General features: G+C 39.5%; 1 protein-coding gene across 1 annotated transcript in view; it reads left to right on the top strand.

Annotated features, from left to right (window-relative positions):
• The window catches only part of Usp38 (ubiquitin specific peptidase 38), a 32,559-nt gene extending 7,448 nt beyond the window's left edge, over nucleotides 1-25,111 (top strand). Inside the window, exons 3-10 of the mRNA XM_041663447.1 lie at nucleotides 877-1,006; nucleotides 3,353-3,454; nucleotides 8,339-8,497; nucleotides 11,124-11,317; nucleotides 14,274-14,367; nucleotides 16,693-16,799; nucleotides 18,213-19,578; nucleotides 22,171-25,111. Coding sequence (XP_041519381.1) covers nucleotides 877-1,006; nucleotides 3,353-3,454; nucleotides 8,339-8,497; nucleotides 11,124-11,317; nucleotides 14,274-14,367; nucleotides 16,693-16,799; nucleotides 18,213-19,578; nucleotides 22,171-22,332 — 2,314 coding nt within the window. The 3' untranslated portion in view covers nucleotides 22,333-25,111. The remainder of the gene's footprint in view (nucleotides 1-876; nucleotides 1,007-3,352; nucleotides 3,455-8,338; nucleotides 8,498-11,123; nucleotides 11,318-14,273; nucleotides 14,368-16,692; nucleotides 16,800-18,212; nucleotides 19,579-22,170) is intronic.
• The last annotated feature ends 2,606 nt before the right edge of the window (nucleotides 25,112-27,717 follow it).

Raw genomic sequence — 27,717 nt, 5'->3', positions numbered from 1 at the left:
ATTCATGATGAGTGTTTCCAGTGTTATTCATTCATTTAATCTTCAGAACAGCCCTGTAAATAAGCATATTTATAACCTAGAGATAAGAAACTAAGGAAGAGAAAATAAGGTGTTTAGATTCTGTCAACTAATTGAGATTTTTAAACCAGTTATTTTGACTCTAGAAACCTGTAAAGTTTTTTTTCACTCTTTATTAGTATCTAATCCATCTAAATAGATTACTTCATCAGTTATATCAATTACATAGCCTGACTACTTTCCAAAGAGTTGAACTAGTCTTTAGTGTGCTATATATCTAGCTTTAGACAAAAGGCCGCATTACTTCATTTTTTTCCTGTTGAACTGACTTGATATAAGGAAATACGCAATAATAGAAAATCAGGTCATTAGAATATTTACACAGTGTTTTTTATGATTGGTGGTTCTCCTTGTTGTCATTGTGTGTAGAATTTTGAAAGAGGTAGAGACACTTGCACCATGATTCAGAATGTAGGCGCTTTAATGGTATGTTTCACATTACACTACTTAGCAAGAAGCAAAATCTTAGTTGATATTCGTGCATCTTAGTTCAGATGTCTGATTTTAAACTCCTTATAACAGTTACTATTGAACGAGTGATATATATATATATATATATATTCCTATATAGTGTTCATTTGAAACTTGACAGTTATGAGAAATAGTCATTTATAATAAAGTCTTTCGTGGGAATACATTGAATAAAGAAACTGTCAGCTTACAAGACTGGAAAGTGCTTGAAGACAGGCCACAGTTTGAATTACAAAGTGAATGGGTATCAGTTGTAACTCTTGCTATTCCTGAATGATGTTGAAAATATTTGAAGTACTGATAATTATGTCTTCCTTCACTTTTTAGAATGATTGACTGGCTATCTTGGCCCTTGGCTCAGCATGTGGATACCTGGGTAATTGCTCTCCTGAAAGGACTGGCAGCTGTTCAGAAGTTTACTATTTTAATAGACGTTACTTTGCTGAAAATAGAACTGGTAAGTCGAAGTGGATCAGCCCATCGGAATGCATAGACTTCCGAGCGTGTTCCTAGTTTGGGTTTGTTTTAAATAGGTTTTAGGGGGCAAAAGCCATTGCCATGTAGGGAATAGTCAGTTGAAATTAGTTTGCTGTGTTCAAACTTTTTAATGTGAAAACAATCCACCTACTAGCCCTTTTTTGTTTGCTTTTCCGGGTTGTTGTTTGTTGTTGTTAATGATTTTGGTGGTGTTTTTATCTTCTGCTTCTCTGAGACTGTCTCACTACAGAGGTCAGACTGACATCCAACTCACAATCCTCCTGCCGTAGCCACACACATAGAAAGGTTATAGGAATTTAGCACTATGCTCGGCTCCCATGAACTCTTAAGTCCAAATCATCAAACTTCTAGCACTGTGCTCTACCTAATTGCCTTCTGAGATTCTACTTCATGTTTTGCTAAACCCAAGACACAATTGATCACCACATTTTTTGTTTGGGGTTTTGGTTTTTCCACGGTGCTAGGGATCAAAGTTAAGCAACTTCCATCCGATCCACATCCTGAGCCAAATCACTCCCTCATTAAAACACTTTCTTTACTTAATTCCCAGGACACTGTGCTCTCTTGTCTCTTGTCTTTTGCTGGGATATCAGTCTCCTAACTTTCTTTGGCCCACTTTCTCTCTTAATTCATGCTTCAGTGTTCTGCACCATGCAGTAATCATGGGTGCTCTATGGCTTTAAATAAAGTGTCCAACTTTATGACTGACAGATTTATATTTCATTTCATTGTTTGCCCTTGAATTCCATATCCATTTTGTCTTAGCTACTGTTCTGTTGCTATGAAGAGACACCATGACCAAGAAAAACTCGTATAAATGAAAGCACTTAAGTGAGGCTTGCTTATAGTTTCAGAGAGTTAGTTCATGGTCATCAAGGTGGGAAGCAAACAAGCATGGCTCTGGAACAGTAGCTGAGAGCTTAATATCCTGATCTGCAGGCAGAGAGAGAGAAGGAGAAAGGGAAAAACACTGGGCCTGGCATGGGCTTTGAAACCTCAGCGCCCACCCCCAGTAACATTCTTCCTCCAGCAAGACCACACTTCTTAATTTTCCTAATCCTTCTCAAGCAGTTTCACTCCCTGGTGGCTAAGCCTTTGGGGCCATTCTCATTCAAACCACCACACATTTATTTGGTTATCTACACTCAGATCGTTCTCTTTATTTTCTTCTTTTCTCTTTTTGCAGGGAGGGGGTGTTTTGAAGTGAGGTTGTTTTTTTTCCCCAAAAAGGTTTTTATTGCAGCAAGAGAAAGCTAAACTATATTCCAAAGACATGGGTGTTAACTAACTCAAGAAGTGAGTAGCCTATCTATCTATACTCAGAAATATTAAACTCACCTTATCCACAGTCTTCTGATTTTTTTCCTCCCAAACTGGTCCTCTGCCTCTTCATAGATAACTATCTCAAATAGCTCCCCCTCTCTTAGGCCCTAGTCTTTGATGCAACCGTCACCTCTCTTTATTGACTCAATCACTGTCCTACAAATTCTAACTGCCTTTAAATAATAACCCAGAATCCTACTACCAGTTTTAGCCAATTACATCACTGTTATACCTTGGTCCAAAGTTGCCATCATCTCTTGTAGCACTGATTTCAGTAACTTCCTTGCTCCTGCTTTTGGTTCCTTATAAATGTTGCACAAGAGCTCCATTTGCTGTCCTTTCTTATCCCATTTCTCACTTCCAGTGACATTATCCTCTGTGGTCTGACACACCAGTCTGGAGAACCTAGGGCCTTTGCAGTACTGTCTGCCCTAGTTTATAAATGTTCTTGTCCTAAGTGTCTGAAGCTGATGTCCCTTCAGTTTCCACTCAGATGTTGCCTTTTTCCTGGGGCATTTTTAACCTCTATAAAATGACAAGCTCCTTTGCTACCCAATGTTTCCTGGTCACTGTGTTCTACTTCATATTTTTAGCATGTATCTATGCTTATTACTTTTTGTTATCTAGTTAATTTCCTCTAACTATAACTCATATATGACCTACAGTACCTGGAACAGTGCCAAACAATCATAGCTACTCAGTACTATTGATGGAGTAAGCTGAATGAATAGTGACTCCATAGTAAATATGCTTATTGACATATCTGGACATATTTTCACTTAATGGGGGAGTTTTGAGAATTGTTTAGATCGTTACATTCTCTTTGACTTCAGTCCTATTGTACTTCCTTTCTCTCCCGCAAGGTCTAATAATGTGTTAGGATAGGGCTTTAAAGAAAGAGGGAGACTCACATACATGACTATCAGCGAGGGAAGGCTAGTGCTTTTCCTGTGAACTCTGAGAATACTCTCTCATTCTGCAGGTTTTTAATCGACTTTGGTTTCCTCTTGTGAGACCTGGTGCTCTTGCGGTTCTCTCTCATATGCTGCTTAGTTTTCAGCATTCTCCAGAGGCATTCCATTTGGTAAGTATGACACAAGCTCTCTAAATACTTGTCAAACTCACATTATAATGGAAAGACTATAGGTTAGCTTTATAGTATTTCATGTAACTATAAATTTTTAACAAATTGAGTTTGTAGAATATTCTGGCAAAGAGTATATTTTCACAAAGTTTTGTGCTTCACCAAAACTGGCCCACTCAGAGCCATCACCCGCAACTGGAAGTTGCTGCTGCACAGGGAGCTATCGATGCAGGGGCCTTTACACATCAACAGTGCAGGATCGGTGTGGCATCAGTGCTGGTGGTGGCACTGGAAAGCACGAAAAGAGTTGAGTCCTCCATCCACTGACGCCATCTTTAACAGTAGTCACAATTGTACCTGCCACCCGGAAGCAGCTGCTTGCTGGCTTTGATCTGATTGCAGCTGTCAGTTACTGCAGACGAGGAGTGACAACATGTTTTGGGGATCTGTCCGCTTCAGGAGACTTTCAGGTGGTTATCTGCATTCTCCAAGGTCTGCTCATGTTTTACAAGAGTAGAAACTCAGCAGCAGCATGCACCACCTTAGGGACCCTAATGCACCCTGACAAGTCAGAGAAGTCATGCAGAAATGCAGACTTCATTCCTCCTGGCTGTGCTTAGCTAAGGAACCGCAGTACCGCCGCCTCACACAGGCTGCACAGGGCCTCTTCCTTTGGGGGAAACCCACAAGCTTTGTTTTAAGGAAACCGTGGCAATAAGTCATTTCATTTGATATTCTGGATGAGTGCTTTCTGTAGTTTCTGGTTCTCGTTGTAGTGAAATTGATGGTGAAACCATAAGACTCTTAGTTTATCAGATGAATCTCAATTTTGAGCTACTTTAGTAGGCATATAAACAAAATGCTTTAGCAGAGAAAACATCTGTCGCTGTCTTCATGTGCAGGCCCTCTGAGAAAAGGGTTCTTTTCGGAGTTCTGGGAAATGAACTATTGCACATTGCCTTCTACATTGACGCCATTCCTTAATTTCTAGGTGATCACTTAGGCCCTGCTATAAACCTATTTTTTTTATTGTTGTTGTTTTGAGACACAGTTTCTCTGTTTAACAACCTTGGCTGTCCTAGTTCAAACTCACAGAGATCCACCTGCCTCTGCCTCCCTAGTGCTAGGAATTACAGGTTGTATGCCACCACCACTCGGCCCTATTCTTTTCCTTGCAATTTGTTTAAAAAAAAAAAAGTACTTCCTTACCTTTTGTATTTTTTTTCTCCCATTTCTGAAAAAAGTGAGTTAAAATAACAAATTTTTTACTTTGAAATTTTAGCTTTTGAATTAAACTAGTTTTAAATCATCCTATTTAAGAAATATCTAGATTTGAAATTGAAAATTTTTGATCTGACTTAGTAAAGCCTGAAAATCGAAACTTAATACTGTGTAAGTACTCTACAAAGTTCAACTACAAACATCTTGGCGATCTAGTAGTGAAGTGTGTGGTAGTTAAATCAGCAGTGACTCCACGTGATTCAGTGAAGGGTTTGTGCGTGGGTGAGTGTGAGCGGGAGCTGGGATGAGCATCATCAGTCATGCATTACATCTTGTGTTTAGAAATCCAAGCACATTTTAAACCGATCTGTGATGCATAGTTAAAATGGAGAAACAAAAAAATGTAGTTAGTAATTAAACATGTCATATGTATTCCTCAAGTAGCAATTGTGTTTAATGAGTCTTACAGTAATTTTTAAAGGCATTCAAATTGACATGTTCAAAAAAATCTAACTTTAGGGGGGCTAGAGAGATGGCTAAGTGGTTAAGAACACTTGTTGAACAACCCAGGTTGAGTTCCCAGCACCCACATAATGACTCACAAACACCTAGAACCCCTATTCCAAGAAATCTGACCTCCGGAGTATGTACACATATGTACATACATGCAGGCAAAAAATTCATCTACATAAAATGAAAGAGAAGGCAGCAGCCTGCTTGTGTGGCAGTCTGTGTTGGTGTGAAGGACTGTCTTATTTCCACGCAGGTGACGAGTGACCATTTAGGAGGTCATAGGACACAAAACTGTAACCTGGTTTTAAAGACCAAATCTGCACTAGAAGAGCTTTGGAAGAATTGAAACTATGAAATTCATTTTTTTTTTAAATTCTTAGCTTTCATCTTTCTCTCTTCACTTGTAAAGAAATACTTTAAAGTAATTTTGGATTTTAGACTAATCTAGCAAGAAAGTAACAGATTTTTACAGACTTATCACTGAGTTGTGTTTAGAAATGCAGAGATGAGGGCTGGGGATATTCTCAGTGATAGAGCACTCCTTTAAGATGCAGGAGTCCCTAGGAAATGTTCAGCATCCTTAGTCATCAGAGAAATGCTTACACCTGTAAGAATGGCCAAGATCAAAAACACTGATGACAACTTATGCTGGAGAGGTTATGGGGAAAAGGGAACACTTTTGCATAGCTGGTGGGAATGCAAGCTGGTACAGCTCCTTTGGATGTTAGTGTGGCAATTTCTCATAAAATTGGGAAACAATCTTCCTCAAGACCCAGTAATACCACTTTTGGGTGTATATCCAAAGGATGCTCAATCGTACCACAAGGACATGTGCTCAACTATGTTCATAGCAGCTTTATTTGTCATAGCCAGAACCTGCAAACAACCTAAATGTCCGTTGATCGAAGAATGGATAAGGAAAATGTGGTACATTTACACAATGGAGTACTACACAGCAGAAAAAATAACAACAGCTTGAATTTTGCAGGAACATGGATGGAGCTAGAAAAAATTATTTTGAGTGAGGTAATCCAGACACAGAAAGACAATTATCACATGTACTCACTCATAGGTGGTTTTTAAACATAAAGCAAAGAAAGCCAGCCTACAAACCACAATTCAATTCCAGAGAACTTAGACAACAATGAGGACACTAAGAGAGACTTACGAAGATTTAATCTACATGGGAAATAGAAAAAGACAAGATCTTTTTCTTGTCTTCCAGTGGACCTAGGTTTAATTCCCAGCACCCACATAGGACTTAAAACTATCTATAACTCCAGTTCCAGGGCATCTGACACCCTGTGGGCACCAGGCCAGGGATGCATGTGGTACATGAGCGTACATGCAGGGAAAACACCCAAATACATAAACTAAAACTTTTTTAGGAAGAGAGAGGGTGTGGAATGAGAATAATTAGAATGTTTATATATGTTTGAATTGCCTTAAGAACAATTTCAGTTAATAAAAAGTTAAATTTTAAAATCATAAATTTAAAACTAGTTTGACCTTATCAGTAACTGTCATAGAATTGAGTTTAAAGAAGGTGGCATAAAAGCTACCCTATGATTTAATGCGTTTAACAGAATAAATCCAGACAGTGCAGGGCAGATATTACTGTTGACTGAAGAATCTGACTGCTGACTGGGCCAGTACCAGCTGTTCTTAGTACTGATTTGGGGCTGCGGTGATGTTCTGCATACGGAACCTGAGACACTAAGGTTTCAGAAGTTATACATATGTAATATCAGATTGTGATTAATAATTAGTTTAATAATTATTAATAATTAAAAATTGAAAAGCGTTCTATCATAATAATAGTCATTTCTGTAAAATAAAATGTTTCTTTTTTGATTATATTGTCTTAAATCTTTGTATGAGTTGGCTTTTAGACTGATTTTAAATGAAAGATCATTATTGTACTGGTTATCAATATTAAATATTTTCAAGATTTTTATAAATAATGAGCATTTAAATTTTTCCAATTTTTATTTCCAGTTTCTTAAAAATAGTAGATGTTTTTGATTGGCTTTATTTTTGGAGCAGCTGTTTGTAAATAAGGATTCTGTTTAATCTAAGGTATCATTCATGTGCTTATCAAACAATATAATCCTGATATCTGACCACAATTTTAGTTACATATGTAAGTTATTTCAGAGACTTTCTTGGAGTTCACATTGCTATGCAAAATATGTAATTTTTTCAACTGAAAATTTTAAACTCAAACTTACACTAGATGGAGCTCTTTCACTGATTCCAGGTTGGGATTTTTAATGTTCTGTTAAATAATCTGGTTGGGTTGTGGTTGTTACTCGGATAGTAGAGCACTTGTCTGGCATAAAAAGGTGAGGCATGAGCCTTAGTACCCCAAAACAGTTTTTAAAAAAATTATCTAGTCAATAGAATAACCATAACATTTTTCAACTGATGGCATTTTTAAATGCAACAATGACTGAAGCTTCTATATTACACCTAGTTGGTATTTTAGGTGGATTGTATACATACCATGACACACGTTACAGAGGTCAAAAGACAATTTATGGAGGTTGGTTCTCTTTTTCTACCATATGGGTTCTGGGGACTGAACTCTGGTCCTCAAGCTTGTTAGTAAACACCTTAACCTACAAAGGCAACTCACAGGCCCTTTTATTATTATTTATTTATGATATGTGTATGTTTGTGTCTATATGTCTGTGTTATAATGTATGTGTGGAAATCAGGACAATTTGACAGTGAGTTCCACCGTGGAGGTTCCATAGGTTTTTGGGCTTGGTGACATACACTTTATGCTGAGCGGAGGGAGAAGAGTATTAAATGAGATTACAGGAGCTGGAAAAATGGTTCAACAGTTAACAGTGCTCGCCAGAGGAGCCGAGTAGCTGACAGCCACCTGTAACTCCAGCTGCAGGAGAATTCTACCCATCCTCTGTTCTCTATAGGCACCTATACACATGTGGGAGACAGTGATTCCAGACACATACATATAAATAATACATTTTTAACATGATTACAATTATGTGACTTCATTAAGAAAAACATGACTAAACATACAGAAAAGTATATGCTAATCATATAACCATTGCGTTCTGTCTGTATGCTGGGGATGTGCTGTCAGCTTGTGTGAACAGAATGCTTCTCTTTTCTCTTCAGATTGTTCCTCATGTAGTGAACTTGGTTCACTCCTTCAGAAGTGATGGCCTGCCTTCTAGCACAGCCTTCTTAGTGCAGGTAACGGAGTTGGTGCACTGTATGATGTATCACTACTCCGGATTTCCAGATCTCTACGAACCTATTCTGGAGGCAGTAAAGGTATGATGGCTGTGTACCAGTCCTGTGAGCTGCACACACTGTAACGGACCAGTCTGGCAAATGTATTATTTTATATAATGAGCTGCTTTTAAGGTGGTGATTTCACTTGCTCAGCCTTGATACAGGGCAGAAAGGCTTGGTCCTGCCTTAACTTGGTATACCAGACATAGTTGACTCCCCAAGGGAGTGAATGGGGGTGGGATGGGGAAAGGTGGAGGGTGGGAGGGGAGGAAGGAGTGGAAACTAGGAACTAGAGCTAGTACGTAAAATGAAAAAAAAAAATGAATTAGAAAAAAAAATGATTTCATTCTTTTTTGACACCACCATTCTAAATCAGTAGGCACGTTTCTTAGCTCTGTGGTGCCATCAAGTAAAATATGTTCCTTTAAATTTATAAAGCTGTTAAAGGAACTGGCTAGTGACAGTATGTTACATTGAATGTGTACATATTTCAGTTTTGCATCTCAGTATCAGAAATGTTGAACAGTTAAATCGATCTTGGAATCAAGGAAATACTTGACTGGCTCCCTCTCTATTTTGGTTTTCTTTTGTGTTGTAGACTTTGTGAATGTCTATATTTGTTTACCTTGTTTTTCAAATTCAATAAATGGCAGGTTCAAGAAAGTGTTGCTTCTGTCTGTATTGCAAAATGGTTGACTAGAAAATCAGAGTATCGTCAAAGAATTGAAAAACTTAATTCAGTCAGGCTTAATCAGAAGTTACTAAATACCAATTCTAATCGTGATATTAATGTTGGAAATACAATATACAGACCACATTGCCTTACTACCCATATGTGTAAGGGATATTAAGAATATTTTTATATCCAGCTAATTCAGACTAAGGACTGAGTCTAAAACAAAATGCTATTAGGCCTCTGTGGTGCTGGTATGACCCTGCCCTCTCAGAAGTAGATTACATACGGAAGTTTTGCCACGGACGTGATAGGTCATTACTGTCTGCCCTCATTGCTGCCATTTTGTTGACTGACACTCTTCAGTTTTTCAGTGCATCTCCAAAGGAGCTCTCAGGCTAAGGAAAGTATTTCTACCAGCTGCCAACAGACAAAAGAAAGGGGTGGGGAGGGGCGTCTTAAAATGCTATGTCGAAGTGTTAGATTTCTGTAGTGTGAGCATTAGATGGTAATCTCAGTCTAGAAAAGCTAATCATTTAAGCATAAGTGATTTTCTAGGGTTCTTATTGCCCATTGCTCTATTTGAGTGTGAAGTCATTTACACTTCAATTTCTATTTCATTTTCTGCTTACTACATTATTTACTTTGTTACTAAAGAAGAAGGCTATGTCATAGTGTTTTCCTTTTCTTTTTTTTTTTAATTTTTTGTTTTGTTTTGTTTTTGTTTTTCAAAACGGGGTTTTTCTGTATAGACCTGGCTGTCCTGGAACTCGCTCTGTAGACCAGTCTGGTCTTGAACTCAGAGATCTGCCTGCCTCTGCCTCCCAAATGCTGGGATTAAAGGTGTGCAGTACTACTTGGCTGTAGTGGTGATTTTCTAGGTGGCAAAACATGAGATTGAGTTTTACTTTTCATAGTCTGAGGTCCTTATGCTAACCTGACTTGTCACTCCTACTCTAGGCCCTCATTTCTAGGGTTAGTCCTGAGTACTACTAAGTGAGCAGTGAACCAGACTTTGGATACAAGTAACTGACATGTGATTTGAATTTCTTGTTCCTTCAACTTTAAAGTATTTTTTTTTTTTTTTTTTTGGATTTTCGAGACAGGGTTTCTCTGTAGCTTTTGGTTCCTGTCCTGGAACTAGCTCTTGTAAACCAGGCTGGCCTCGAACTCACAGAGATCCGCCTGCCTCTGCCTCCCGTGTGCTGGGATTAAAGGCGTGCGCCACCACCGCCTGGCTAACTTTAAAGTATTTTAAGACAAGCATGTTATCTCATGTTTGTGATCTCAACACTTGGGATACTGAGGCAAGAGGATTATTGTGAGTTCAAGCCAAGCTTGGGCTACAGATTCAGATTTTGTCTCAAATAAATAAATAAATAAACCTCCTTAAGATTTTAGAAGACATTTGTTTCCCATGTCTATTACTGTTCTGCTTGTGATGAGCTTAATGTCAAGAAGCCACGTAAAGGAGGACGGATTCTTTTGACTTTCATTCTGAGGGCCTACTTCATCACTGTAGGGATCATGGTAGCAAGAGCAGCTCTCAGCTATAATTCGAGGGTCATCCACCCCGAGAAGAGCAGGAAGCAGAGAAAGGTGAATATCAGCACTCAGCTAGCTTTTTCCTTTTCCTTTTGTGTTATTTAGTCCTGGGCCCTGGGATAGCATAGCCCACATTCAAGGTGAGTCTGTCCCCTCAGTTAAGCCAGTCTAGAGACACCATCATGCACATACCCAGAAGTGTACCTGATTAACTCCTCCTTGTTTTTAATTCAGTCAAGCTGACCATCAAAATTAGCTGGCACCCCAAAATATAATTTAATTTTCTTAGGGCTGACCGAATGCTGTCAGTAATATACAAAATGAGTGAGAGCAAAAAAAGCTTAAATGTCAGTGGGGAAAATCCTTATTATGGTATTAGCTTCTTAATTTGAAACATAGCTTTTACTTTACTTTTAAACTTATTTTTTCTTTTTCATTATGACCTAGGATTTTCCTAAACCCAGTGAAGAGAAGATTAAGTTGATTCTCAATCAAAGTGCCTGGACTTCTCAATCCAATGCTTTGGCGTCTTGCTTGTCTAGACTTTCTGGAAAATCTGAAACTGGGAAAACTGGTCTTATTAACCTGGGAAACACATGTTACATGAACAGTGTTTTACAAGCATTGTTTATGGCTACAGAGTAAGTTTACTTGTGAGTGTTCTGACTTAACTAGAAATGAATACATGCTGAGAAGGCAAGAATCACCCCTCCCATGAAAGTGGCATGAATGTTGACATTGCCTGTAAAAAGACTTTCTCTGTCCTGATAGCCAGCTCCCAAGTAATACCACAGAGACCTCTTATTAATTATGAAAGCTTAGGTTGTTTGTAAACGGAGGTTTTTCTGTCCCACCCAGTTCCACAGCCACTTTTAAAATAATCACTCAGAGGCTTAATATTAATTACAAACCATTTGGTCTATTGCTCGGGCCAGTTTTTGGCAAGAAGAAAACAAACTCCATATGGAGTGTCTTCAGTACCCATCCTGCTCTCAGAAGTAGATCGGTGCTTCCAGGAGCAGATGTGTCTCACACCAAAAGAATTCTAAGTTATTAAAACATTAAATGCATATTCTATAGGTCTTTGAAGGGTTTGAAGATGCCTGTCTATCTAAAATATATCAGTCTATCTAGAAAACCTAACTAACATGACCTTAAGTTTGACTATTATAAATCTGTAATTTTTTTTTTGACATAGATGAGGAACATTATAGTCAACTTTTCCTTTTAAAAAAAAAATGTATTTTTCTCTTAGTGTCAATAGAGTTAAGCTGACTCCAAGATGGGAGATGTTAACACCCACCTGGAGGCATCAGGCTCTTAGGGGGCTTAGCTTTAGGTTTCTGTGTTTGTCCCTGATTATAAGAACCCGGTAGGGTTTCATTAGGTTTTGTTGTTGGTTGGTTTGTATTTGGTAACTTTTGTTGTTGTTTTAAATAAAGGTGTACTCTTAGACACAGGTGGCATTAGATCTAAGACTGAAGAATCCACATCTCACCACCAGAGGTCACCTTGCCAGCCATCTCCTACTATGCAAAGTAGGGACCAAAAGCAACTGTAACTAGAAAGCATTGTGGTGGTATCTCAGAACAGGAAGAACTCTTAAGGAATGCATGAATTCTTATTCATGGTTTTAAAAACATACCCTCATAAAAACCAAGTGCATACATTCTCAAAAATGTCAGCTATGTGCATTGCTCCAGATTATTTTTCTATAATTATCTAATACAAAAACAGTTACATATGATTAGTATGTGTCCACACACATGTTGAGAGAATCTTGTTGAAATTTTAGCACTTAAGAACTTTTCTATGTGAGAGCAATACAGATCTGTTACTCTGAGTGAGTAGGACATAGTTTTTATTTATATGTTTTTGCTTTAAATGTATTTGTTAATGTGGGATGGGAACATGTATGCATGTCGTGACATGCATGGAGAAACCAGAAGGAGTCCACTTTCTCCTTCCACCTTTAGTCATGGGTTCCAGGACTGGAACTCAGATCTCCAGACTTGTGTGGCAAAAGTACCTTCCCACTGAACCATCTTGCTAGCCTGACATCCCCTTACCTATACTTTTTTGCTGACCATCAGATAGTTTTGTTCATAGCGGACATTTCTCTAACCATGTGCAGATAAGGTTTTCTTTGACTACGACATGCCAAATTACTCTCCCTTAAACACTGTAGGGGTCAGATGAGGATTGTTCACCCTGCAGACGCATGTGGAGTCCAGATGTCTCCTTAATTGCTTCTTCACCTCATGGCACTCATGGAACCTGGGGCTCCCTGCTGCAGCGGGACTGACTGGCAGCAGGCTCCCAGAATCTGCTTGTCTTTAGCCCACAGTGTTGGGATATGGGAGAGAAACATCTTGCCCGTCTTTCACATGAGAGCTGCAGATGTGAGCTGAGGTCTTCACCTTTCCCACTGGCCATCTCCTCAGCCAGATTTGACCTTATGGACAGTATATGATTGTACCTGTGACCTTAAACCTCTGACAGCACTTGATTTAATTGGTCTTAAATTTTTCACAATTTGGCAAACGTCATTCTTGTTTTCTTATTTTTAGAAAAGATAGGGTCTTGCCCAGCCTGACCTCAAACTCCTGATCCTCCCGCATCAGTCTCTGAGGATTACGCACTACATGTGCACAGCCTGCTCGCAGTTAGTTAGTCCTTGTGTTTCTATGTGAACATTGCTGACCTTTGTGGAATTTTCCCCTTTACTCAGAGCAGAATGAAATGAATGAGCTATTATTTTCTGTGTATGTCTTTCTGTTGATGTTTTGTTTACTTCATGTCAATTTGTATAAATTCTGTATGATAATCCTGTGGTGTTTGCTTTCTTCCAGTCATGCAATTCAAATTTATAGTATTTTATTACATATTTTTGTTTTAATTTTTGTATTGTCTAGAGTTTAGCCCCACAAAAAAAAATCCCTTTTTACTTTGAAGTGATTTTTTTTTCTGATGTTTAACCAATTATTTCTATACTATTTTTGGAATAATTTGTCCCTTTTGTGTGTGTGTTTCTTCTTTTAGACTCTTGTTTTATTTGTTTGAGTAAACTCACCCTCTCCCTCCCTTCTTCCAGTGTTAGCCTGGAACTCACTCGGTAGCCAGACTGGCTTCAACTCATATTTCCCCTTTGCCTACTGAATGATGCTTTACAGGTATATGCCACCAAACGTGGCTTGCATCATACTTCTTTTATGTTCAAGATTTACTTTTATTTAAAAAAAGAAGAAGAAGAGGAAGAATAAAAGCCAGGAGGCAGTGCACACCTTTAATCCCAACACTCAGGAGGCAGAAGCAGGGGGATCTCTCTGAGTTCAGGAGGTCCAGCCTGGTCTACAAAGAAAATTGTAGGACAACTTGGGCTACACAGAGAAACCCTGTCTCGAAATAGCATATAGTCCATCCATTTATTGTCCTCCTTCACAATATTACATGTGTATTACATTAAATGTAAATATTAGCTAAAGGCCACCCTGTAAGTCAGGTAACTGAGGCTAATAATTCCCAAACCAGTTTCCTTTTAGCTTTTCTTGTAAAAAGTGCATGTGTATATGTATAACATATTTTGTTCTTTTTCAGTTTCAGAAGACAAGTGTTATCTTTAAATCTAAATGGGTGTAATTCATTAATGAAAAAATTACAACATCTTTTTGCCTTTTTGGCTCATACACAAGTGAGTATCTGTAATATGTGCATATTAACTCCATGATAATGTTCTTTAAACTACACACTATAATGGGTCTTTTGAACTGCTGGAATTATTGTCATGTCTTACCCAGGATAAGACATCTACCAGTCCTCAGGGGTCCTGCCTAAATACCGAGCACACTTATCTCATCTTCTGCTTCCCATCCCTGCAGATATATTGCTCTAAAACCTACTATACAGAAAGTCTAATTTCCTGTCACTAAGCAGTCTTCTTCATGAGGAAAGAATTTTAAAACTAGGCTTAGTGGCAAACACCTGTCCTCCCAGCACTCGAAAGGCTGCAGTGAGCTGAGGACCTGTCTGGGCTGTGCATATAGCAAGACCCTGTCTCAAAAAGAGGGAGGAATGGGAAAGAAAAGATGTAAATGTGGTTGAGATTTCTTTTGGTGTGGCTTGATTTTTGTTTTTGTTTTTTTTTTTAGTTTACAGAGACTTAAATATATTGATATAATAATGAACAATTAAAATAATTTTGTAGTCTAGACTTTTTTCTCTTTGGTTTTCCATGACAGGGTTTCTCTGTGTCGTTTGAGGTTGGTCTTGAACTCTTGTTCATCTGCCTGCCTCTGCCTCTAAAGGTATGCACCAGTCATCATGCCCAGCCTTTCTCTATTTTCTTTTATGTATCTTTCATTGTAATTACAGGTCTTTATAAATATTATTCATCTCGTAAGTCCTTGCATTAACACTCTGTGGTGACCTTTTATATCCACAAATTAATTCAGGGAAATCAGCTTGAGGCAGTGACTACAGGTAGTTAGAGCTGGAATAAAGCAGGAATGATACTTGATAGGATTGAGTTCGTGGCAATGCTTGTGTCCCTCTTGCAAGCTGAGAAATATCTCAGGGATAATTTGCTTTGAGACAGATCACATATGATACAAGGTAGCCTCAAACTGTGTAACCAAGGCTGGCTTTGAATTCCTGATCCTCCTGCCTCTGCCTCTTAAGTGCCAGGAATACAGATCAAATATTTTTAAATGGGAAAAATAAAAACAGGATCAAGAGGTGACAATCATGACTTTAGAACTGGTAATACACTCATATGTTGTTTTTCTGGGAGAAATATGTTAACAAATTGACATCAAGACCAAAGACTGCCTCTTAGCCAGGTGTGGTGGCACACCCTTGTAATCTCAGTATACAGGAGGTGGGGCAAGAGGATCAGACGGGCGACAAAAGCAGTACTAAATCATAACCAAAACAAAAACCTCTCCTCTCCTATTGTTTTCTAGAAATTTAGTCATTTAATTATTTAACTAAATGTTTACTTTATACATAAACATGTATGTGTATTTATGCAGATATGTATACGTTATTTACTTATTAAACCAGAGCTATTAGGAAAGAAAACCTTCGAAGGTTTCCCTGCTCTCAAGAATGAAAGAATAGCTTCATGGTGGAAGTGGTGGCACACGCCTTTAATCCCAGCATTTAGGAGGATCTGTAATCTATGTTGATAAAAATATGTCTCCAGTTGACTGAGAAAAATGAGCTTAACTTGAAGTTGGCACCCAGCTAGGATTTTGACCTTCCTCCCTTTAAAGTGCTGTGAAACAACCCTAACACGTAACATTTTCCTGGACTAAGAAGGCGCTGTTGCTTTATGCCACAGTATTTAAGATATTGAGAGAATTCCAGGTATTCAGATCATAGGTCATTTCCTGTGTCTGTGCAGTTCCTTTTTGTGAAAACATCTGGGATTTGAGCCTGATGGCCCCAGAGTCCATTTCAACTGCCTTTGTACTTCTGGGTAGGAGGGGATTATCAAGGTTCTAACAACTACTCCAAATGCTCCCATTTCACACGTGTATGACTTACACCAGACAGAAAATTTCAGCTAAGTAGATTTAGATGGCTCCTAGTGCTCTGTCACCCCCCCACACACACACACACAAACACACACCACTCATCAGTATCATTCTCACACTCAGCTTTTCAAAAGAAATCAGGGACTCAAACACATGCGTGTCATGGGGGGATAAATGCCAGAGACAGAATGTTGAGTTAGAGACATCTGAGACCTTATTTAATCACCCTGCTGTCAACTTGGCTGAGCTAGTCCCTCAGCTTTTTTTGGACGTCAGTTCTCTGCAGAATTCATTTGTGACTAAAGGTTGCTTAACATAAAAGTTTCACTGCCCCTGAGTTTGCACCCATTCCTGGCGTGTCTCCGTGCAAATGGAGTGCTGTAGAGCTGTAAGCCGTCTTTATTAAGGGTCATGTTGCAGGTTCAGTTACTGGTGTGCTATAAGAGTCACTGTCTTGCATTTTTCTTTCTGCTGTCAAGAGGGAAGCATATGCACCTCGGATATTTTTTGAGGCTTCCAGACCTCCGTGGTTTACTCCCAGGTCGCAGCAAGATTGCTCTGAGTACCTCAGGTTTCTGCTGGACAGGTACAGAGTATTTTAAACTTCCTTTAAACTGTGTCTTCTTAGTACTTTAGTGCCACTTCATGCCGATTTTAGCTTTAAAGCACACTTTTTCAGAATTGATCTCTAAAATAACCTTGTGTTACTGTGTGTTTTTAAGGTTTTTCTTTGTTTTTAATTTGGTTTTTGTTTTGGATGCTTTCACTTTAAAGTACCTGTTGAAAGATAGTAGAAGATTCATAAGGGACCCTTAAAAGTCTTTTGAGTCCTCCCATTTTTTTCACTACATTTCTATGGGAACTTAGCTTTTCTTCACATATTTCATCTTTAAAAAGCAGATATCGGTAAGAAAGGTTGCAGTACAGCTACCAATATCCAGCTGTCTTCTATGAAGCTAGATGCTTACAAAATGTGAAGGAGTGCCATTCATTTAAAAATGCTGCATATTGATATGTAATGAATTCATGTTTAAATAGTTTTATATATATTCTGTTTTTATATACTAAATATATATACATACGTGTGTACATATACATATATACATTTAACCAACATATATATGCACATACATGCGTGCGTGCGTGCGTGCGTGTGTGTGTGTTGGTTACTTTTCTAACAGTTGATAAAATACCATGGCCAAAATCAACTTTAAGGGAAAAGGTAATTTTGACTCACAATTGCAGAGAGGCAGAGAAGGTATGGCAGCAGGAATTTAAGGTCGGCCTGGCAGTTGGGAAGCAGAGTGAACGCAGGAGGTGGGGCCAGGCTAGAAAGACTTCAAAGCTGAGGCAATGTACTCCAGCAAGGAAGGCTACACCTCCTAAATGTTCCATGACCTTCCAGAACATCCAGAACAGCGCCAACTTGGGGTGCTGGTTCCTTAGGGTTTGTTTTGGTTTTGGTTTTTTTTAATGACTATAAAGAGACCCTGAGAACAAAACCTCTTAAGAGCCAATTTATAATTTTAAGGGTTTGATAAGTTATAGTGTATTTTTACCACTTAATAATAAAACATATTATATCAGTGCATTTCTCTGTCTTTGTTCCTCTCTGTAGTATGACTGACTAGTAAAGTTAGCCGGGCTCAGCCTGCACAGCCTGCCTTCTTTCCTACAGTCAGTGGTTTCTTAGTGCTAGGCTGCCAAGACATCAGGCACATGGAGAGGTGTGTGAGACAGCGCAGCAGCGATTGGAGTTGGCTCCAGTGGGACTTGGGCTGTAAGACAGCAGTGCAAGGGCAGCAAAGTGAACGTAGAGTGCCGGGTAGTCTTCTAAGGCTTTGCTGGACTCTACCGTTCATACTCTTGATGAACAAAGGAGAAAACAACTTTAAATTGAGCTTTTTTACTGGATTAAATTAACATTTCTATAAGCCATCAAGATCTCAAAATATAAGTAGCATTAAACTTGGCTATGTGGTGATGTACCCTCCTGCAGGCTCCATGAAGAAGAAAAGATCTTACGCATGCAGTCCCCACATGAGCCTTCGGAAGGTCCAGGCTGTGCTGACACTTCTTTACAGGAAGTGGCCAGTAAGGCAGCTGCAGCCACGGGGTCTCCTGGCACCAGTGCCGGTGAGGAGAAGACTTTAGTAGAGAGGATGTTTGGAGGGAAGCTGCGGACCCATGTCTGCTGCCTGAACTGCAGGAGCACCTCACAGAAGCTGGAGGCTTTCACAGACCTCTCGCTGGCCTTTCGCCCTGCCCCTTCTGTGGAAGACGTGTCTTTTCAAAATCCAGCTTCCTTACCCAGTGCACAAGATGATGGCCTAATGCAAACCAGTGTGGCTGACCCAGAGGAAGAGCCAGTAGTTTATAACCCGGCTACAGCTGCTTTCATCTGCGACTCGATTGTGAATGAGAGAGTAGTAGGCAGTCCTCCTGTTGAATTTCACTGTGCAGAAAACAATTCTGTCCCTAGTGAGTCTGCAAAGATTCTCATCAGTAAGGATGTGCCTCAGAATCCAGGAGGTGAAGCCACACCTTCGGTAACTGACTTACTAAACTATTTTCTGGCTCCAGAAATTCTGACTGGTGACAACCAATACTATTGTGAAAACTGTGCCTCTCTGCAGAATGCTGAAAAAACTATGCAAATCACAGAGGAGCCTGAATACCTTATTCTTACCCTCCTGAGGTTCTCATATGACCAGAAGTACCATGTGAGAAGGAAGATCCTAGACAATGTGTCACTGCCACTGGCTTTGGAGTTGCCAGTTAGAAGAACTGCTTCCTTCTCTTCCTTGGCAGAAAGTTGGTCTGTAGATGTTGACTTCACTGATATTAATGAGAACCTAGCTAAAAAATTAAAGCCTTCTGCGACTGAAGAAGCTTTCTGCCCCACACTAGTGCCCTACCTATTAAGTTCTGTTGTTGTGCACTCTGGGGTGTCCTCTGAAAGTGGACATTACTATTCTTATGCCAGAAACATCACAGGTACAGAGTCTTCATACCAGATGTGCCCCGAGTCTGAACATCTGGCATTAGCCCCCTCCCAGAGTTGTTTACTAGGGGGAGAAAGCTCCAGTGCAGTCATTGAACAGGACTTGGAAAATAAGGAAATGTCACAAGAGTGGTTTTTATTTAATGACAGCAGGGTGACATTTACTTCCTTTCAGTCAGTCCAGAAAATCACAAGTAGATTTCCAAAAGACACAGCTTACGTGCTTTTGTACAAAAAACAGAACAGTGCTAATGGCTTACGCAGCGACAATCCAGCCAGTGGTGTCTGGGTCAATGGAGACCCACCACTACAGAAAGAGCTAATGGACGCCATAACGAAGGACAACAAACTGTATTTACAGGTGAGTTGCAAATACAAGTGTCATTTCTGGACAGCATAAATAATAGGAAGTTACTCTGATGCTCTGATTTTACACGAACACATTTTCCAGGGATACTGAAGCTTAAGTCTGGATTTATATCTTTCAGCTTGTTGTAAACATAGTGTGGAGGGTGCCAATTATATGAATATAGAAGGCTGTTTGCCTTCAGAGCTCTGTCTCGGGTGTTTATTAGAGAAGATTATAAAATCATGCCATACAGAAACAGTTTGATGGAATGTAAATGTCCTGCTTCCCCTGTCCCTGAGTTCCACCGCAGGGAAAACACCTGCTAACTTTTCTGTTTTTATTTACTGTGGGGAGTGGTGCACACATGGAAGTCAGGGACAGCTCTGTAGAGCCAGTTATCTCTTTCTTCCTCTCATAGGGTCTGTTGAACTAAGACCTTAGGCCCGCAGAGCAGACACTCCGAATCACCTCACCATCCCACAGCTCAGTTTGATGCCAATTCCTGCAGGCTCTTTCCTGTAGTGTTTTAGGGAACATTTCTTGGCATTCAGACAGATCAGATGAACTAAAATGAGCATGTGAAGGGCATCTGTTCTTCAAGGGTCTGCCACAGAGCCAAGGCCGATAGAACATGTATAGAAAGTAGAAGCTGTGGACTAACATTTCATGAGAGATAAATTCATCTATGAATATTTTTTAAGAAACTATTTTCTTTATTTGATTGTGAAATTTTCAAACTTGTGTCAGCAAAAGAGCCAGCAGAAGCTAGGAGTGGTGGTGGTTTCCTATGCCTGCAATCCAGCGCTAAGGAACTGCAGGCAGGAAGATTGCGAGTTGGAAACAGCATATGCCACATAAAGAAACCCAGTCCCCAAAACAAAAAAAGGATCAGCACTAATTCACAGATGAAATTATAGAAATAATGAGTGGCTAGTTCAAATAATTCTATGAGCTTAAAGGTAACTTTTTAAAAGTTTTCTGTTTTAAGTTCACAGAACCCATAAAATATTAGAAGGGAATAAATGAGCCATTAACAGATTTTTGTGGAAAATTTTTTTCAGAGGCTTTCAAATTTACTGAACTATAAATATCCAAAGGGTGATACATGATAAATTTTAGAGGGGTATGGCAATGTTTTAGAGTGTTGCAAGCATTAATTGACTTTATAAAATAATTAGAATTTTAGAACTGGACTGTACCCATTCTTGTGGCTTCATATCCAGGTGAAAAAGCAGGACGTGTCCATCTCCCTGGCCTTGTGTCTCTTGACATTGTGAATCACCACAGTGTTTAGAGGTCGAAGAGGGAGAAGGAAGAGCAGAGGGAAAATGTACAGCACGAACTGTACGGTAGTGCAAGGCCCACTCCACCCTTCCCTTGTCAACAGATTATCAGTTAGGAGGTTCAGCCGTCATTGAACTGGCAAGCGTGTTTTATGGCCACAGCTGCTCCTACTTGGAATGCAGTCCAGATCCTTGTGTTCTGGCTTACCCATTCCCTCTGGCCACATGGCATTTGAGCGTGAGTGGCCCTTCTTTTCCCTGTTCTTTTAGGGTCCAGTTTTACACGCTGCCCGATGACTCTGCCACTATCTATTCACAATTGCTCTTTGTAAAACTGAATAATGACCTTTTTACAATTTTTTTGCATGAGCGTGTGTGTGTGTGTGTGTGTGTGTGTGTGTGTGTGTGTATATATATATATATATATATATATATATATATATATACACAACGTGTGTGTTGTTCACATGTGGAAATGAGAACAGTTTATGGGAGTCATCATCACTTTGCCATGTGGGTTCCAGAAATACTCCAGGCCAGCTCACCTTCCCAGTAAATACTGTTCTAAAATAAAAGTATTAGGATTTATTCAGCACCTAATATGCACTTGGCACATAGACAGATATCTCTGATTTCCTGGTAAGCACTCTATTAAACTAGTAGGAAAGAGTCCTAAGTCCCACTGTAAGAAGATAGCTTCATTTTACTTATCGTTGTTCCTTGAGATTTGCCTGACTCCTTAAGTAGACTAAGGGAGCAGTAGGGAAAATCCGGGCCTTTAGTAGTGTTGCGCTCAGACAGTTCCAAACTGCATCATAGCTGTTAAAGACTGCCATTGGATTAGGAGGTTTCCCAGGAGCTTCCCCTTCCTTAGTTGTTAGGTGAAATAAATAGTAGCAGTGATTTTCAGGGTCTGTCACTCTACAACTAACTACAGGAATTTGCCCTCTGCCTTGTTTCCTCCAAAGGTGGTTGTGTTCACAAAGGTGGTTTGTGCGCCTAAGTGATAACTACTTTAAAAAAATGATGTCAGTTTTTATTTCATCATTTTTGATTTTTCGAGACAGGGTTTCTCTGTGTAGCCTTTGCTGTCCTGGAACCCTCTGTAGACCAGGCTGGCCTAGAACTCAAAGGTCCACCTGCCTCTGCTTCCCTAGTGCTGGGATTAAAGGCGTGCGACATTATGCCTGGATTGATGTCAGTATTTTCAAATGAAGGGTACTTGGTAAAAACTAAGATGGTTTTAGAAGATTTGTATATGTGCTGTATTCATCCATTGTATATAGCTTTTTAATTTCATAAACATTACTTTTAATTTTAGGAACAAGAGTTGAATGCTCGAGCCCGGGCCCTACAAGCTGCATCTGCTTCATGTTCATTTCGGCCCAATGGATTTGATGACAATGATCCACCAGGGAGCTGTGGGCCAACTGGTGGAGGGGGTGGAGGAGGATTTAATACAGTTGGCAGACTCGTATTTTGACCCTGAGAGAATTGAAAATGCATCTGGTCACAAAACATCCAGTACTATGGCTGTTAAAATGTCAGGCTGTAACGGATAGCATATCTATCTTTTATTTTTCTTTTCATTAGACCCAAATACTTTAAGAAAACACACTCAGTGTTTTTATTTTCTTGAAATACAAAATGCATCATGGAAAAAAAATCTACCTCTTAAACTTCCATTTGCATTTATGGTTAGACACGCTTGACCAAAAATGTTGAGAGGAAAAAAGCATACCTGGTCCCTAATTAAGCTGCATTAGATTTGGTAGAAGGATTTAAATGGTGGATTTTCGGTTTTACTGAACGAAAATAATCCAGTTAGCATTCTTTATAAAAGAATTGATGCTAGAGTTTCAATATATATATATTGTTTTAAGAAAAATGAAAATCTTTGTTTCTGGTAGAATTACCCCATTATTAAATTCAAGTCTTTGGAAACAGTAAAGATGACCAGTCTCTGGAGGCAATAACAGTTTAAACTTCAGCTGCCAGACTTGGGGCCTTCTGCGCATGCTGTTCTCAGCATCACTCTTGGTTTCAAGAACTAGTGTCTTTTAAAGGATTATTTACACACACATGGTGAATGAATTTACAGAAGGTGCATGACCCTGTAAGGGCAGTGTTTTTAACCTGACTTTGTAGTATTTCCAGTTGTCCAAGGACCTTAAATCCTGTTTTAGGGAGTGTATCTCCTGTGTGTTTCACAGGAGTTGAGTCCTGTATGTGCCTTGCAGTACTGTAATTCAAACATAGGTATCTTTGGCTGCAGAAAGTTTTCTAAAACAAAATGTTAGGAAGTAAATTTTGTGCTAACATTAAAATTATAATTTTTAAAAGTATTAGATTTTTTCAGAAGTAAAATCTGACGATTCTAAAGCAGTGAGTGTAATGGTAAATTTCTAACTCTTAGAAAAATTCAGAGGAAATAAAGCTAGTTTAAGTAAAAGATCTTCAATTGATTTGTTACTGAATCCTCTAAACATTAAACATTGATAATATGTTTAGAGTTGTATATTTGGGATTTCTTTCTTTATTTGAGACTCATGCCTTATAGTCTCTGCTTCAGAGAGTACTCAAATGCCTCACCCCATTATCCCTACCCCCTCACCCCGCCATCCCTGCCCCCTCACCCCACCATCCCTACTGTTCTTTTTTGGTTCTGGGGTGTTTTTTGTATGGGGGAGGGAGGGTTCTTTTTATTTTATTTTGGCCTGGAAACTGGAAACATGTCAGTCCTCCTGGGTCTTGATTATACAGTACTCAAGCGTTGTCCCAAATACCCTTTTTCCTGGCTCTATTAACACATCCATGGCCATGTATTGTTCTGAAGATTGATCATGTGTTTATTTTGAAAACACTTTAAGGAAATAATGGCCTTTGGTGACTTGAGGTTTATCTTTTTCCCAGCTTTTGTGGCAGTGAATAAGAATAACTCCTCATCTTCATCCTGCTGCCCCCACCCTCCCTGTTTCCAGTCACCAGGGAGACTCTGAACACAGCCTGTTAGAGCTGGCTTCCTCCAGTCCTGACAGTGCTTTCCCTAGTTACCCTGTGTTCAGTTGGCACAGGCTGAATGGTGACTACAACCAGATTGTGTCAGTCTCAGCATTGTGGAAATTGAATTAAAATTGGGTGGAGGTGCTTCTGGAACTTCCACAGAGGCAGTAAGCTCCCAGTTCTACCTGTGACTGTCAAATATTTCAAGGATTTTATGTATCAAAACATGATTGCAAATGAGAAAGTGTAAATTCTAGTAGTAGTACTAGGATTATGCAAATTTTGGTCGGATAACCAGTGCCAAAGTTGAGGGCGTTAGGATGAGAAATATTGCTCACTAACAGCTTGCCGGATTCATGTTTGGAAATCGAGAAGCCCCTTCAGCTGAACTTAATAAGGTGGCACCCTGAACTGACCTGCCCCTCACACATCTGTTAGTGCTGCCTCATTTATACACTGTCACCAGGCCTCTCTGTCTCCGGTATCTCCATGTCCTTCCCATGCTCTTTGTGAATGTTGTTGAGCTCTCGTGTTAAAGAGGACCATTGGTATTTCTCTTCAGTTCAGTGCAAGACAGATCAAATGAAACTACCATCGCTGCTAAAGAGAGTAATGTGTTAGGCTTCACTATGCACCAAATATAAAGCTGAACATGCAAGTCTGTACCTCTGAAAGATATCTGCTGATACACTGCAGAAGTTGGGATATTTTTCCACAAAGAAATAGGCAAGAAAGGAAATATATATAGGGAATGATCTTGCTACCCTTTTAATATGTCTGTGGTAGATGGATGTACAACTCCTGACATTTACATAGCCAGCTGGAGGGATGATCCTGGCTCATTCTCCAAGTATCCTCCATTTGAATAGCCAGAGACTGTCTATACCTTAAGATGCCGTTAGAGTCCTTTGATGGAGAGACAAGAATCCCTCTTTGTGTCTTAGAGGTCCTGGGATCCTTATGACAGTTTTAAGCAGCCCATTAAATCACATCAGGGAAGAAAAAAAAATTTACTCTTAAATCTATAATAACGGGAGTCAGCGTATAAAGGTGCTTGCCACCGATCCTGAGGACCGAACTTCAATTATTCCATCTTCATGATCCACCTGATGGAAAGACCCATCGTCCGTCCACACACATGCCATGGCACAAGCACACCCACTTGAAATAAAAATGTATGACTTTCTTTGCTCGTTTACGTATTTTAATGATGGTGTTATCTACAAAAATACTTCTTTTCACATTCACATTAATTCTGTCCTTCAATAAATGGAAATTGGAAGCTTATTCTGTGCCCAGCACACTGTAAGAAAAAAAAGTTGGTACAGTTTGTCCAGTTACTGGAAATCAACACTTTGCCATTTGTTTTGTTCAAAGTGTGTACATTACATAGCATACTTTATATATAATCTACATATACTTTTTAGTATATGTACTTTTTAGGGGGTGTTTCAAAGAAAGCAATACCATATATTTATGTACCATCCTTTATCAAGAGTGCTGTATGTATATAGCACTGTATATATATGGGCTGTGGGTATAGTTCAACTAGCAGAGTGCCTGACTGGTATTTGAAAATCTCTGCATTTTATTTCGAGCACCCACCCATAAACCAGTCTTAGTAGCCCACATCTTAATCTCAGTGGAAACAAGAAGATCAGAAAGAAGCTCAAGGTTATCCTCAACTACACAGTTCAAGGCCATCCTGGGACTTTTTTTTTAATGTGCTTTATATATTTCACTGTTTATAGTATTTTGTTCCTATTGAGTTTGGATTCGTGAAACTCTTCCTGAGGAGGGAAAGGTTAAGTTGTCTGTGTTTGTTTTAAAATACCCGACAAGTGTTGACTGTTACTAACACTTGAGTGACAATGCCGGAAGAGTCCTGGGACAGAGAGAGGCCAAGTACCCAGGAAGTCAGAAACAGGCATCCTAGATGAACCAGGACTCTCACTGTGCAGACTGAGCAGACCTGCCCAGCTGCTGCTTCTCTGTTGGGCTCATTTCCTTTGCTAAATCAATGTTTGTACAGAGTCCTTTTTTAAGAAATGAATGAACCTCAAAATAACTAGGGTTTTTTTTTTTTTAGGTTTTGTTTTTTTGGGGGTTTTTTGGTTTGATTTGGTTTTGGTTGTTTTGGATTCAAAGTAAACAGTGTTTTTAAAAGATCCCTTGTTTACTGCAGCTTCCCCAGGCAACGATAATTTCCTATAGAAGTAACTTTCAAAGAAATGAGAATTAACAGTTCTATAAACTCAACAGTCCAAGTTTCAAGGCATTCAGCAGTCATTATGTAAAACCTTTAGCCCAGTGTTACATAACCAGTGTGGATTTAACATTAAAAATAGAATCTAAGAGTCAGCCAAGTGTACTGCCAGCTCTTGTCAGTGTCTGTTAGAGCCTGCAGTTGTTTTTCTCTTAATAGATAGATTTTGCCTTGTGTGCTACACACCAACACACATATAAACCCCATACACTTGCCCCCGACGTCGATTTGTGGGGGATGAAACACTTGCATTCACCTGCTAGATTACTGGGATGGGGGTTGTTTGGTTGGTTTTTTGCTTGTTTGTTTTCCACATTGTGTTGTGCTCTTATTAAAATCACTTGGAATCTGGGTGTAGAGTCACCTACCTGTAATCCGGGCTCTTAGGAGGCAGAGGCAGATGGATCTCTGAGTTCAAAGCCAGCCTGGTCTACTTAGTGAGACTGTTTGCTTGGCTCTAGAAAGATCAGGAAGCAGAAACAGAGCAGCAAGTGGAGCCAGTTTATAAACTAAGCCTTATTCCTACTAAGTGGCCCATTTTTTCCATCCAGACCCTACTCCCTAATGGCTCCACAGCTTCCCAAAGAGCACTACCACTTAGGAACCAAGTCTCAAAAAACACGAACACTTTACATCCCAGCTATGGACAGACAGATGTATGTTCTGTGTGAAGCAAAGTTCTTCAGGCCGGTGGGAAGTGCTACCAGGCAGGAACTTAGACCTGCGCAAAGAGCACCGGACCTAGTTTATCATCTCCAGTCAGTTTACAAACTGTCCAGGAAAGAAGAGCTTTAGAAAGCCCGAAACCGCTGTCCACAAGCAGCCGCTGGACATCCTCTGTTGTGTGTCAGAGATGGATGGAGACGAACCAAAGCAGGAGCAGGCAAACCACAACCCATCATATAGTTTTAAAATCCAGAATACTGTACATGAAAATATTTAACTTACATAGACACTTTTAGAATTAGCTTATTTAAAAACTAAAAAAACAGTCAAGCTCCTCTGTGGTATTGCGAGTAGGAGGGTACCTTTGGGAAGGAGTGGTCTGTGCTGTGGGCAGGTGTGGTTTATAGCTGGTTCTCCGTTTACTGCGTTGTCTTCCTCTTAGTACTTAGAAAATTAATGTCTCTCTGTCATGCTCTCCAAAAGCTTAACAGTTGACAAGTCTTTTGCAACAAGCCTCCTAAGGTATAAGACGAGAGGAAAGGAAGAATTTAAGGACTTGGAGACTGAGTCAGGAAGATTGTGAGTTCGATGCCAGCCTGGACTACATAGCAAGCCCTTGTGAGAAGAGAGGGAGATAGAAAAGATGATAAGCAAAAAGGAAAGAAGAGAAGGGAGGAGAAAGGGAGGAGGAAGGGAAGCTGATCCCCCATGAAGGTGGAAATGAGTTATTTGCAATCTCTTAGCTGAAATTGAAATGTAAAATAGATAAAATATCAGTCCCTTGACTTTAAGAGGATATGGTCTCAATGAGACGCAGCTCATGGCTACCCACCAGAAAGACTTCAACTCTAGATGGTGGTGTTGAATTGATCACATTTTGTCATTTACACTTGTCCTTTACTGTCTTGTCCATCATCGGGGCACTCTTAAACA

This window comes from Microtus oregoni, unplaced genomic scaffold (genome assembly GCF_018167655.1).
Source record: "Microtus oregoni isolate MIOR12 unplaced genomic scaffold, Mior012 000014F_ref0000157, whole genome shotgun sequence".
In the NCBI taxonomy this organism is placed as follows: domain Eukaryota; kingdom Metazoa; phylum Chordata; class Mammalia; order Rodentia; family Cricetidae; genus Microtus; species Microtus oregoni.
This window is presented reverse-complemented; position numbering and strand designations above follow the sequence as displayed.